This window comes from Tupaia chinensis, unplaced genomic scaffold, assembly GCF_000334495.1.
Source record: "Tupaia chinensis unplaced genomic scaffold, TupChi_1.0 Scaffold000688_1, whole genome shotgun sequence".
NCBI lineage: Eukaryota > Metazoa > Chordata > Mammalia > Scandentia > Tupaiidae > Tupaia > Tupaia belangeri.
In genome coordinates this window covers 3,155,985-3,170,077 of record NW_006160211.1, presented here as the reverse complement: position 1 = coordinate 3,170,077, position 14,093 = coordinate 3,155,985, and the positions used below count along the sequence as shown (strand labels likewise).

At 42.8% G+C, this 14,093-nt stretch overlaps 1 protein-coding gene across 1 annotated transcript in view; it reads left to right on the top strand.

Moving 5' to 3' along the window:
* NID2 (nidogen 2) overlaps positions 1-14,093 on the top strand; it is a 78,699-nt gene that overhangs the window by 2,590 nt on the left and 62,016 nt on the right. Inside the window, exons 2-4 of the mRNA XM_006160581.3 lie at positions 6-98; positions 712-1,020; positions 11,526-11,758. Coding sequence (XP_006160643.1) covers positions 6-98; positions 712-1,020; positions 11,526-11,758 — 635 coding nt within the window. The remainder of the gene's footprint in view (positions 1-5; positions 99-711; positions 1,021-11,525; positions 11,759-14,093) is intronic.

Below are 14,093 nucleotides of genomic sequence, written 5' to 3'. Positions count from 1 at the left end.
GGGACCATCTCCTGCAGGAAGGCGACGACGAAAGCTCTGCCGCCGTGAAGCTGGCGATTCCCCTGCGCTTCTACGAAACCCAGTTCAGCCACCTTTATGTAAGTTCAGCTCCCTCCAGGAGCGCGACTCGGCACATTCCTCGCAGCTTCCTCCCAGGGACTAATACAGTGTCAGTCCCGCCGAAACCCTGTCTTCGAAGGGAAGGAAATGGTCCCCACGCCCGGCTGTCCCCTAGCGCCCCTGGGGTGGGACCTGACTCTGCACCGCGCTATTGCCCGGCGGGTTTCTGGGGGAAGAAAGACTAGTTCGCAACCACACGCGCGTCCGAGGGAGAAGAGATGGTGGGGTCGCCAAGGCGCCCAGTGGGGCTCACAGCGAGGACCGCGAGAAGGCTGTGCCCGTCTGCAGAGCTGGCGTGTTTACTCCTTCCACCCAGGGGCTTCCTCCCCAGGGACTGGGGCTCCGGCGTTGCGTGGGGACTGAGGAGATGGGTGATCGCGTTTGGGGCGTCTGGACCTACTGCCCACGCGGTGGGGTACCGCAGAGGTGGGACGGGGCTGAGTGGTGCTGGTCTTCCTGAACCCGGACTCCCAGGCGGTGGGGCAGAGGAGCTGCCAGAGCAGTCCCCTCCTCTCCTCTCGGGATGAGGCGGGCTCGTGTCCGGACCCGTGGTGCCCAGCGAGTCACCTTTTTGTCCCTCTCTTTTCTCAGGTGGGCACCAACGGCATCATCTCCACGCAGGACTTCCCCAGGGAGACTCAGTATGTGGACGACGATTTCCCTACGGACTTCCCGGCCATCGCCCCCTTCCTGGCCGACATCGACACCAGCCACGGCAGGGGCCGGGTCTTGTACCGCCAGGACACCTCCCGGGCAGTGCTGGGCCTGGCCGCCCTGTACGTGCGCGCAGGTTTCCCGAGCTCCGCGGCGCGCTTCGCCCCCACCCACGCCTTCCTAGCCACCTGGGAGCAGGTGGGCGCCTACGAGGAGGTCACGCGAGGGGCGCAGCCCTCGGGAGAGGTAAGTAATGGGGATGTTCGGCTGCTGAGGAATTGGGCATGGGCTTGAAATCTGGGCTGCAACCCAGGGACTGGCGCTGCACTGGAAGTATCTTTTGGTGGCACCGGGGCGGAAGAGGCTGGGTAGTGAAGAAGGACGCGGTTTCTGGGCTTCTGCTGTGCCTCTGAGGGGTGGGAAACTGCGTAGGAGACACGTGGGCTGGAGTGCAGATGTGGAAGTCCCTCGGAACACAAGGCAGCTTAGTGTTTAGATGCTTACTTTAAAACCACTTCTAAGTACACAAGTATTTCTTTTTTCTTTCTCTCTTTTTTAAAGAGTGATTTTTGCTATAGGGCATGTGCTCTCCCCGGAGAGACAGAGAGACGGAAAGTGAGAGATCACCCTGAGGGTGGAGGGGATGGCCACACCACAATTCCTTTTCCATTCTTCTCTGGGGATATTGGGCATGCAGGCGCACGCGTGAGTTTTAAGCCACTGGGTCCCAGTCTCCAACCACTGTCAACTTCGTGGGAGTCCAGTGACATAACCATTATGCCATCTGCTAGTCCCAAGTATACAAGTATTTCTAACTGAAGGAAAAATTAGATGATACAGGGAATTTGAAAAGAATCATCACTCATTTTCCTACCACTGGTAAACATTTTCATGTGTTTGCATTCCAGAGTTGTATTCTTATGCGTATCTCTAATAACAGTCCGATTCACACTGCACAAACTTGTTTTATAACTTGCTTTTTTTTCCCCACTGAGTAGTATATCATGAATATGTATATTGTGAAAATACAAAATCAATAAATGTGTTTCGGCTGGCACTGTGGCCTAATAGTTAAGAAAGCTGGATCCTACATGGCTAACCATGTGGTTCCAATCCCTTCCTAAAGATTTGAAAAACATTTTGGGCATGTGTGCATCTGTCCCACATCCCAATCTGATGGAGGAATGGAAGAGAAGGGACTGGAACTGAGACCATGCCCCATCAGGGAGTGCTTTGTCCCTGTTTCTGGTGAGCCTCTGCACCCTCTGGGAAATAAAAAGTTAAATACATAAATGTATTTCAACAACTTGACTTATAATATTGCTTCCAGTGGATTTACCATAGTTTACTCAACCTATGTTCCCAGTAAGGTTATTTGCAATTTTTAAAATTATCAACAATACCATAAAGCACTTTTTAAAAAGTTAAATCTTTGTACATGTCTTTAGTTGACATTCCAGGAAGTGCAACTGGTAGGCCAGAAAGGATTTCTTTTTATGAAGTTCTTTATAGCTTTTGCCAAATGGCCCTCCAGGTACTAGTTTACATGTTCCTAGATTTAGAGGAGACTGTCCTCCATGTGTTTTACAGAATCTATCTGGAGAAAGTAAAACAACCCAGGCTCCTAGTCTTTAAGCTTGGCAGCCACTTTCAAAGTACTTTAAATGGATACTGAGTTTAAAATGTCACATTGCAAAGGTGAAATGATATGACTTATCTCAATTTTAACTCATCAAAGAGTTCCTTAGCTACAGAGAGATGGTGCATATCTTTCCGAAGAGGCTAAGTTGCTTGCACATTCACACTGAAGAGTTCTAGATGGTGGCCATTCTTATTCTGTGTTTCCAGAGTAAGAATACTTAAAAAATTTTTTTTAATTGCTGGAGGGCATGTGTGCTTGCTGGAGAGAGTGAGAAAGCACCTCCATGATGGGCATGGTCATACTGTAATCCTATTTTCTCCATTTCTCTATCCCACCAGGCTCCTTGGCACCCTTAAATATATGCTTGCACATGCACTTGGCATGTCTTTCAAGCCCCCAGGTAAGGACTCAAGCTGCTGTCAGCCATGTAGGATCTGGCTCACTGCACAGAGCTTACTAGTGCACTATGGGGCTGGCCTAGCAGGATATTTCTTAAAACTTACACTGGACAAAGAAGATCTAGAAATAAAAATCATTCGAATGGGGCCAGCTGGTGGCATAGTGGTTAAGGTGCCAAACTCCCACATCACAACTGTGGTCTGAGTCCTGAACCTGGCAGCTTGAAAATCATACAGGCACATGTGCATGCATGCCTAAGATTCCAGGAGGAGAATAGAGGAGAAGGGCTTGAGCTATGGCCATCCCCCCTGAGGGGTGATTTCTCAATTTTCCTCTCACTGTCTCTATCTTGTGAGGAGTACACATGCCCTGTGGCAAAAACCTAGGAAAAAAAATTTGAACTTACCCTTTTTTTTGGTCATTTAGTATTTTTGGCCAAGCAACAACTAGTTTTGTGTATAGAAGAACTTCGCAAATGCATAAATGAGAGATCTCAACTCTAATTCAACAAAATCCATTCAATTCAGTCAAACATTTGAGCACTTTCTTTGTGCAGGGCACTGGGTCAGGTGGAGGATGGAAGAGAACACAGAACAAGGAAGGCAAAGCTCTCACCATTATGTTGCATTCTTTCCTTCCTTCTTTCATTCATTTGTTTTTGTTTTGAAGTTTAAAAATACTTACTTAAAGGTCCTTATCATATGTTGGTAATAAAAAGTCTATAAAATAGAAACTATGGAAATAAACACTATTTGTAATTCCATTAACCGTAGGTCACTGCAGCTCTGACTTTATTTCCTTATAATCTTTTTTTGAAACAACTTTATTATATAAGGCACATTTATATATGTATGCCTATAAATCATTTATATTTAAATGTGGTTAAGATTTATTCATCTCACGCCGGGCACGTGTGTGTGCATGCCCAAGATCCCGAGAGGAGAATGGAGGAGAAGGGATTGCGGCGTGACCATCCCCCCTAGGGGGTGATTTCTCGCTTTCTGTCTCTATGTCTCTCTCTGTCTGTCTGGCGAGCGCATGTGCCCTATAGTGAAAACCTCTAAAAAAAAAAATTATTCATCCAAGGAACCAATTTTGTACAGTGATTATGTCAGTACTGGGATAGACACTGTGAGAGGACATACTCATATCCCCGAGGACCTCATAGTTTAGTAGAGATGTTGATTATTTTTCATTATGATAAATATCTCTTGACTTGAGTCTAGCCTTAACCCTTCCTGTTTAGGGGATTCCATCTGGGGAGATTTCAGTGAGAAAGTAACTTTGAATCTGAGTTGAGTGGAACATTCCTGGTAGAAGGGGTAGCATGACATAGTGCTCATGTACTGTAAAGTATAATATGTTTGGAAAGTGCATGCAATGCATTATTACTAAAGAAATATGAGGTCACGGGGTGAAGGCCACGGTCCGTGAGAAGTTTGGACTTGATTCCTCGGTAGCCTTTGAAGGATCTTAAGCAGGGAATCTGTGTTTTTGTTTTGTTATGATTTTGGAGCCGCCGCGGTCCCTTCTCCTCCATTTTCCTCCTGGGATTTTGGGCACATACACACCTATTCCTGGCATGACTTTGAAGCTGCCAGGTCTGGGACTTGAACTACAAGTTCAAGTCGGCCCACAGTCAACCATGTAGGAATCCCGGCACCTTAACTATCACACTACCCACGGGCCTATTTCATGAGTGAGAGAGACAGAGAGAGACAGATGTCCTCAACAGGTTCCCACGCAGAGGTCCACCCCATCCACAGCCAGCCCCAAATCACAGGCATGTGTGTGCCTTACGTGCTCAGGAAGATCTCTGGACACAAACTCAGAACCTTCCCACGTGGGTCAGCCTCACAGAGCACTGTGCCACTGTCCAGTCTCCTGTTTATTTATTTATTTTTTCCTTTTCTCTCTCTCTTTTTTTTCCCCCCCATATGGCACAGGTGCTTGCTGGAGAGAGACAGAGAAAGTGAAAGTGAGAAATCACCCCCCAGGGGGGATGGTCACACTGCAATCCCTTCTCCATTCTCCTCCTGGAAGTTTGGGCATGCACACGCCCCCACCCAGTGTGATTTTCAAGCTGCCAGGTCCCAGACTCTAATGTGATAGGCCATATGGGAGTTCAGTGTCTTAACCACCATGCTACCTTTTGGCCCCTTGCTTTTATTTTTTAAGGAGTGCTCTCTTTGTGTTGAGAAGGTGAGGGCACAAAGGAAAGACCGACTGCTTCGATTATATGATGTTTATTTAAGCTAGCTTGTTAAATTAGATAATGTCTTATCATACTCTCTTTCCATCACAGTCTTACAAGATAAATACAAGAACAACTGCTTGCATATCAGGGATAATGACAAATAGAAGCTAAAGTAATTGTCTGGAATTCTGCTTTTAGTAAGACAAAGCCAGATTTAGAATACAGATATTTTTATTCTTCGTTTGTTTCTCCTTTTACATATACCCAGACTTTTCACACAAGACCCATTTTCTTGGCACAAGTGATATAGGGAGATACAACATAGTTGGCCTTTCTGCAAACTTCTAGTTAATAAGACTTAATTATTTTGTTGTGATGTGATCTTAGTACAAGCAGAGTCCTGAGAACCATATTTCATTTAAATGGAGAATGAATTTAGACTAAAAGCTGCTATGAAGGACACTTTCAATGCCAATATGCCTTCCCAATTAGTCTCCCAATGCTCTGGGAAGAAATTAGTGGTGTCTATTCAATTGTACAACACAGAAAAGAAAGACAAAGTTGAGTGAGAGATAAGCAGATGGACATTGGACAGAAGCTCTGGGTTATGAAGTCATACAAGAGCTTTAAGATTTCCATTTTGTTGGAGCTTATTTGAAACAAAAATGACAATACAGACAAGATGACTTTGCTAATTATTTTTCTCAATTTCATTTGTAGCACAAAAATATTTTTTTCTGTTAACCAGTCTTTCAGGGTGGTTGTAAAGACATCAATAAAGATTAAAGACATTTGAAAGAAATGGTTTTAAAATATTATGCACTGACTTCAGAAGCAATGACCTAGTCTCAGTCTTATTTCCTAATCTGTAAAATGGGGTAACAATGCCTACTTTACAGGATTATTGTGAGGAGTAACTGAGGTGAATTTTTGTTTCTTTTTAGATTTTTGCCATAGGGTACATGTGCTCCCTGGAGAGAGACAGGAAAAGAGAGAGAGAAAGTGAGGAATCATATGCACCGCCACCCCCGCAATCCCTTCTCCTCCATTCCTCTCTCAAGATTTTGGGTTCGCAGGCACACATGCTGGGTATGTTTTCAAGCTGCCAGCTCTGGGACTCTTAACTGCAAAGTCAACTATGGGTTGGCTCCAAGGTGGCTTTTTTTGTTTTTAAAGTCTTTTTTTTAAAAAAAAGATTTATTTAATGTAACTTACTTATTATTATTATTATTATTATTATTTTAATCTGCTATAGGACATACATGCTCACCAGAGAGACACAGAGAGAGAGGAAAATGAGAAAGCAAGCTGCCAGGTCTGGGACTTAAACTGTGCTTGGCCATGTGGGAGTCAGCACCCCAACCACCATGCCTCCTGCTGACCCCTGAGGTGCCATCTCTGACTAGCCATTGTAGTCCCTTAGACCTAATGCACGCAGGTGCTTGGCCAGTCTGTGGTTCCCTGCATTAGCCTCATAGGGCCAGCTTCTGGTTCCATTGCCTCTCTCTTATGGATCCCGTGATATAAGACCCTTGCATAAGAATGCTATTATAAATACAAAAGCTTTTGTGTTATAATGTTGATCTGGTCCTTTTTTGTGGGGGGTGGGTAGTTAGAGTAGGAAAAGATTTGCAGATTCCATCTCTCAGTTTTCTTTTTTTTAATTTCTTTTTTTTTCCATCTCTCAGTTTTCTAATTAAACTCATTCAGACATCATCATATGCTGAATTGTCTTCTGAATTTGTTTCATTGAGAAAGGAGAGCATTCTGTTTGGATAGAGGGTTTTTATTTCACTTACTCATGTGGAAGGTTCTTCTGAAGACTTTAAAGAGCCCTGGGACTTGGGTTCTTGTTTTGGAGATAGATTTTGGCAAATGATTATCTACTCTGCTTGAAGGATTGTGTGAATTCTTTCTTAAATCTTGGCATTCTAACTTTGTATTTCAAAATTACTGGATATATGAAGGTATCAGAGGATTGGCATGTTTACTATTTAGAACAATTTTGGTTGATGCACTTTGTCTTCATGGATATTATGTTGGGTATGGGGACGTTGTGTCTGATAATACAGGACTGTCAAGGTATATAATAGCATTTGAAAAAAATGTGAACTAATAGTGTTTATCAATTCAATCCATCTGAGATTTCTTGATTTTTCATAGGTACTTCATAGAGCAATAAAATCATGGTGTTGACCTCCAAAGAGCTTATTGACAGGAGATGTGGAGACCAGCTGTTTTTGTTTGTTTGCTTGTTTGCTTGTTGTTAAGGGAAGAGTATTTATTTGGTTGCCATTTTAGGGGCAAGGGTTATAGAGAACTTGATAGCGTAGATCTGTGTGGTGTGGAAAATGTTCTGTCGACCCAGAATTCAAGTTGGGTAGTCAGGACTGAAAGAATGAATATCAAGAATGAGATAGCAGGAGGGATTATCCTGAGTTGGAGCCTGTCCAGAAAGAAGGCTGAGAGCCCCGAAATAGAGAAGCTAGAGAAATAGGTGAAAGAATCACAGGACAGTAATGCAAGACACATGAGTGGAAGGTTGAGCAATAGCGGCTTCAGCTAGGGCTAAGGCATGTTGACTGATACAAAAGATGATAGTCATTGACCATGAGGGTTGAATACCACGCAGAAAACGAGAGGTAAAAGCAGAACCTTGTTGTAGTTCCTTGATTTCTGGAGGTGAAGTCCAGAAGAGAAGTCTACAGTTCATCTGAATAAGTTTAGCATGAGTCTAGATATAGTTGTGCAGACATAGAAAATAGAGACACACGTAGAAATTAAAACAAGCGGAAGTTTTTCCTGAAGGTCAAGAGTCAGAAAGGGTGTAATAGGGATGGGATACCACTGAGCATGTATCTTTGAACATGAAGTATCTGTGGGATTTAGAGTAGAGAATGAATGAGGCAAACTCATGCATGTGACAATGCTTTACAAGCCATACAAGGTGGAGAATTACACTATGGAATGGAGGTTCATGTTCACACTAAACAAGAGAGGCCAGAGGTCAGCAGTCTTACAATTTTAGAGGGCAGGTGACCCTAAAGGAGACAGGAGAACTTTGTGACCTCTGTAAAAGTCATTCTACTTAATTTGTCTTTTAATTTTTCTAAGCCGGTATAGGCAAACCCCTTGAGGATATGGATGGTACAATCCTGATTTTTTTTTTTTTTTACCAGATTCAATTAATTAAATAAATTAAATGAGAGCCTCTTCCAGGAGCATAGTTGGTATCCATCAGCCTGGCTCTCATGAGTGTCAAATCCACATTGATTGGTGACGGTCTATACCTGGAAAGGACACTAGGCCTCCTCCCGCCTGGTGTCTGCTGAGGGGTCTGGCTTTCCTCTCCCTGACAACAGGAATGTAGAAGCCTTGGGGCTCACAGCTACTGGCTCTGGTCCTCTCTGCGCAGCTTTTCTCCCTGTGGAGGCCCCTCTGTCCTCTCTGGGATCCTGGGGAAGTTGGGAACCAGTGACCCTTTTGTAGGGTTTGGCAACCCATCTGAGGGTTTCCCTTCAGAGACAGAGTGTGCGGGCTCTTGCAAAGCTTGTATCTAGGAATGTGAGGACCTTTCCGGTTTGGAAGGCAGTCAAGGATGCTTTGGGAGGAGGAGCCCTGCAGTCCTTTTTGAGTGGGCTCTTTAGCAGTTAGATGTAGAATTTTGTAGCTCTGACAGAGGACTTTTCAAGTGATTATTTGGTGTGCGGGTGGTTTTTAAACAGCTGAACTCTTGGGAATGTACTTCCAGATCATAAATTCTGTTTAAAAGGAAGTTGTTTTCTTGCTGTTTGCCTGTTTCAGTGGAGATCAGGAAATGAAATACTTGTCACCTATAGCAAGAGCTTGTCTCAGAGATGGCATATGAAAGATGCTGAATAAATTTTAACAGAAATGAGTATGTTGACTGACTGTCTGAAAGAATCAATAAAATGAAGTGCTAAATACCCAGGCCCCACAGAAAAAAGCCAGACTGTCCCCTTCACAGCTCTGTCTCCTCCTCTTCCCGCCTCCCTCACCCCCTTCAATTCTTCACAATTTATACGACCTCCTTATCTTCTAGACTTTCTCTATACTTAGATCCAGGGCTTTCTCCTGTCTTAGGCTGATCGATGCCAGGAGCTTCGGGAGCTTAGCTTTTAAAAACGGGATTCTTCTTCTTCGAGTACTTTTCTTTTTCTAGTTGCATTTTATTTATTCTGACTCAAGTAAAACTCCAGACTTACTGAATTCACATGAATCCGTGATGTGGTATATATCGTGTACAGATAGTGCAGAACAGCCTTTGTTTACATTGGGCGGAAGTTATGGCTTCCTAGCTTTAAGACACTCTAGAAAATATTTCTTGCCTTTTGTTTTCGGAAAAGTCAAGTTATGCTGATGAAACATCAGCAACTACAACAACAAATATTCAAGGCTCCCTGTCAGTTGTTTTGTGAACCGAATGACTGAACAAAAGAAAAAAGAGAAAAAGGAAAGCAAGATGACTTTTCTATGTTAAAGAATTAAAAGAAAGGTTATGTAGTATTTTCTGGAGAAGGCGTGTGAATGTCTGAATTTCTTTGTCCTGTCAGCAAAACCTCAAAACTGTGCTTCAAAATTCAGACACTAAAAGGAAAAATGAGCTAGAACAGCATGTAGAGGAGGAATAAGACGGAATACAAGAAAAAACATGCTCCTTCCTCACTGTTTCATTTAGTGAAATGTGTGTTCTCTGTGTCTAATTTTGTCTAACAAAAAGAGGAGTCATAATACCAGTAAGGAATGTTTCTAGAGAGTCACATTATTTATGAAGTAGGCTTCTAAAACACACACTTCTTTTTATAAAAAATTTTATTTAACTAACTTTCTTTCTCTCTCTCTCTCTCTCTCTCTCTCTCTTTCTTTCTTTCCATTTGACCAGGGAGCGACAAAGTGAGAGAGAGAGAGAGAGAGAGAGAGAGAGAGAGAGAGAGAGAGAGAGAGAAAGTGAGAAAGCAAGCCGCCCAGTCTGGGACTTACACACTTCTCTAATAAATTGTAGAAGGGGTGTGATTTAGTGAGGAAAGTAGTGTCAGAGTCCTCAGTAGTGTAACATCTTTTTATGATAATCCAGCACCTTTAACAAGTCTTTCAAGGGGCCAGGGTGGGGCAGAAACCTGGGTGAAAGCAAAGGCTATAGTCACACCTTACTCAAAATGCAGGAGTAAATTGGATACTCAGGAATGAGTCCTTAAGGACTTGGCTGTTGGGTTTGTGGCTAGTTCAGGCTCTTGCTCTCTCTCTGTCTCTGTCTGTCTGCTTTCTCCCTGCAGTGTTTATTCTCATTCACAGGCTGCCTCTCTGACACCTCCTAACCCCAGTGCTAAGACCAGAGGTGCACCCTCTCCTCTGTGGCCTCTTCCACCTTCCCTAACAGCTCTCCTACAATCCAGCCATGGCTTTTTCCCTCTCCTAAACTGGGAACCTCTCCCAGACAGTCTCTCTGTCCTCTGCTCCTGCATCTGCAACACCAAGCATAAGGTCGAGTGCTCAGTAACACTCGGTGGTTTGAATTAACGTACAAATGAATAAATAAATGGAGTTTGCAACACATAAACAGCTAACCAAGCAAAACAAGGTGAATACTAACTAGAAACACTTTCATGGGTGTTAATAGAGTATCAGAGAGTGGAAATACAAGGGGACTTCAGAAAGCTTCTGGACAAATGGCATTAAAGCACACGTTTATTTTGGTGCAAAAGTTTTGAAGTTCATGCATAATTTTTTCATAATATACATTTTCTGTAAATTTTTTGAAGATGCCTTGTGATTCTTCTGGGAATCACAAAACATCTCAGAGGAGCAGCATTTGAATGTTAGAAGGGTTTCTAGGCACAGGTAAATGGGAGAAAGGATAGAGGCATCAAAGTACCTGGTAGGAATGGGGACTATTAAATAGTTGGATGAAAAGCTAGTGGAATTGGGACCAGCAGATGGTGTAATGGTTACACTGCTGGTCTCCTACGTCAATTAATCATGTTTGAGTCCCAGACCTGGCAGATTAAAACTCATGCCAGGAGCGTGTGCATGCATGCCCAAATTCCTGAGAGGAGAATGGAGGAGAAGGGATTGTGGAGTGGCCATCTCCTCTGGGGGTGGGGGTAGTGATTTCTTGCTTTCGTCTCTCTGTCTCTCCAGTGAGCTCATGCTCCCTATAGCAGAAGTCTCTCTCTCTCTCAAAAAAAAAATATATATATATGTGTGTGTGTGTGTGTGTGTGTGTGTATATATATATATAAATCTTTGGTTTTACCTTTACATCTTTCAACTGTTAATTGAAATTAGTAAATATGCATATAGTAATAAATAGTATCACTTACAAGATTATATTTGTAACTTATAGAGGAAAGTTTTTAAAAGATTATTTTTAAAAACATTTTGGAAAAATCCTGAGAAGGGAGAAGACTCCTTTGTACTTTCTGATCCTTTGCTTGCATTCTGCTTTTTCTTTTGTTTGTTTTTTTAAGGATTTTTTTTCTTTCCTCCTCACAGCTGAACACTTTCCAGGCAGTCTTGGCATCTGATGAGTCTGATACCTACGCCATCTTTCTTTACCCTGCTAATGGCCTTCAGTTCTTTGGAACCCGCCCCAAAGAGTCTTACAATGTCCAGCTGCAGCTTCCAGCTCGGGTGGGCTTCTGCCGAGGAGAGGCTGGTGACCCGAAGAGAGAAGGACCATGTTTCAGCTTGACTAGCACAGAACAGACGGTGAAAAATCTCTACCAGTAAGTAACAAGGAGCTAAGCCTTTTTCCTGCTTGAATTTAAGGTCTTTTAGGAGGTATTCAAACTCAAGTGGCAGTAGGGTCTCGTCTTCCAGGCAAGGTATCAGGTCAAAATCAGAGCTAGATTAGATGCTTGGAGGATTAAGTTTACCAAAATATAAAAGATCCTCTATTTTTTTCCCTGTTCTGCTGGGTATAGGTACTGGAAACAGAACAGTGTATGTGCGTACTTGCAGTTGCTGAGGCTTGCTATGAAAAACATTGCTCTTAGAACCACATAAAAATATACAGTAACATAATTGCCCACATTGAGGTTTTCCAGGCTAATTATTTCACGGGAGGAGACATGATTTAGTCTTTTGGACAGATACTGTTCAAAATTAAATTAAGAGTTATATAATTTGGAAAAAAAAAAGATTGGTTGATTTTTGGAAGTCTCAGGATTTCTCTGTGGCTTCATTATCTAAAATCATAGTGGTTGGTTTTCCACGAGGTAGTCAGAACTGAACCCATTCCTTAGTCCCGTGGGTGGCTTAGTCTGCTACTGCAATAATAAGCCTTTTGCGTTTCATTGGCCAGATAGTGTCAGTGTGACGTTTATTAACTATAAGGTGTGTGTGTATGTTTTGCCTTTATTTCTTTCCTGAATACTGGTCCAGAAATCAGGCAGAACACACTGGCTACTTCCTGTCCTTCCTGAAACTGTACCCCAGTTTCAGCATAATCATACCTGGACATAGGAACACCTTAGACTTTTGCATGCCATCAGCTCTGCTTGGCTACCAGAGAGCAGGCACTACAGCCAAATATGGTTACTCAGAGCTGACATTTATTGAGAGCTTGCTATTTGCCAAACTTTGTGCTAAACACTTTCCAGATGTTATTGTAATTAAAACTCACAAGGATTGTAGGAGGTGAATACTACTATTTTCTCATTTTTATAATGAGTTCAGGGAAGTTAAGGAAGTTGCCTACAGTCTTAGAGTGAGTAAGTGGTCAAGCCAAAATCTAAGCACAGGTCTTGTGCTCCAGCATACTACTTTACCTTATGCTGGCTTGTGTCCCCTCACCCATTCTTATGACCAATGTCGGTCATCTTTAGGTCTACTTCTAGGCTGCCGCTAAGTCTGCACTTGAGCAAACTTAGCTCTTTGCTCTTTCCCCCAGTCCCACCCTCCTCTTTCACTCAGGAGCTCACAGATTCTCCACTCCTCAGACATGACGGAGAGCTTGCAGTGGGCCAAGCACTTGAAATACAAAGATGTCTAAGGCCCAGGCCCCACGCACCAGCAACTCATGCTCTGGAAGGATAGAAAGACAAACAGATCAACGGTCACTGAGCACTGGAATGGGTGCTGACATCTACGCAGGACACAGAGGCGGAGGGGGCCAAAAAAGCCTGTGGGAAAATATAGTTGTTCCCCTGCCAGATTTCATAAAGGCCTCTAAGAGCTAACACACACACACACACACACACACACACACACACACACACAGAGTCCTCCCATTTACCCCCTGTATGCCTTCTCTCATTTTCATCATTTTTTTTTAGTTTTTTTTTTATCAGAAAATAGCTTTTTTTTTTTTTTTAATTTTTATTGTTCTTTTTTCTTTTTAAACATTCGATCACTATATGTCATTTGGCTTGTAAAGAATATGTACTAACATGAAATACTTCTCAGACCAGTCCAGTTGAGAATACTATACGTATTATCATCAACAGGTAATAAACCATTTCTGTGTCCCACAAATGTCATGCCTCTATTTTTTCTCCTGCTTTCTTTCTCTATACATTTTCCTTCTCCCTGCCCCTTCCTCATTCCACACTGTCTTCAGCGTCCATAACTATTTTCACTACTTTTATGTCCTCTAGTATTTCAATCTCTACCATAGAGTACAGATAGTAAGTATATATTAAGTTGATATATACAATATGTATGTTCTTTCATAACCTGGCTTGCTTCACTCATCAATAAATCTTCCATATTCGATCACTTTCTATCAACTGCCAGGGTCTTTTTTTTTTTATATAGCTGAATAGTATTCCATAGAGTACATGTGCCACAGTTTTTCAATCCATTCATCCATATGGGGCATTTGGGTTGGTTCCATGTCTTAGCAATCGTGAATAGTGCTGCAATAAACATCAATGTGCAAGCACTTTTCCAATGAAGGATTCTTCTGTCTTTTGGGTAGATACCAAGGAATGGGGTTGCTGGATCATATGGTGGATCTATTTGTAGATTTTTTTTTGGGGGGGGGAGGTTTTTTGCTATAGGGCGTGTGCGCTCACCAGACAGACAGAGACATAGAGACAGAAAGCGAGAAATCACTCC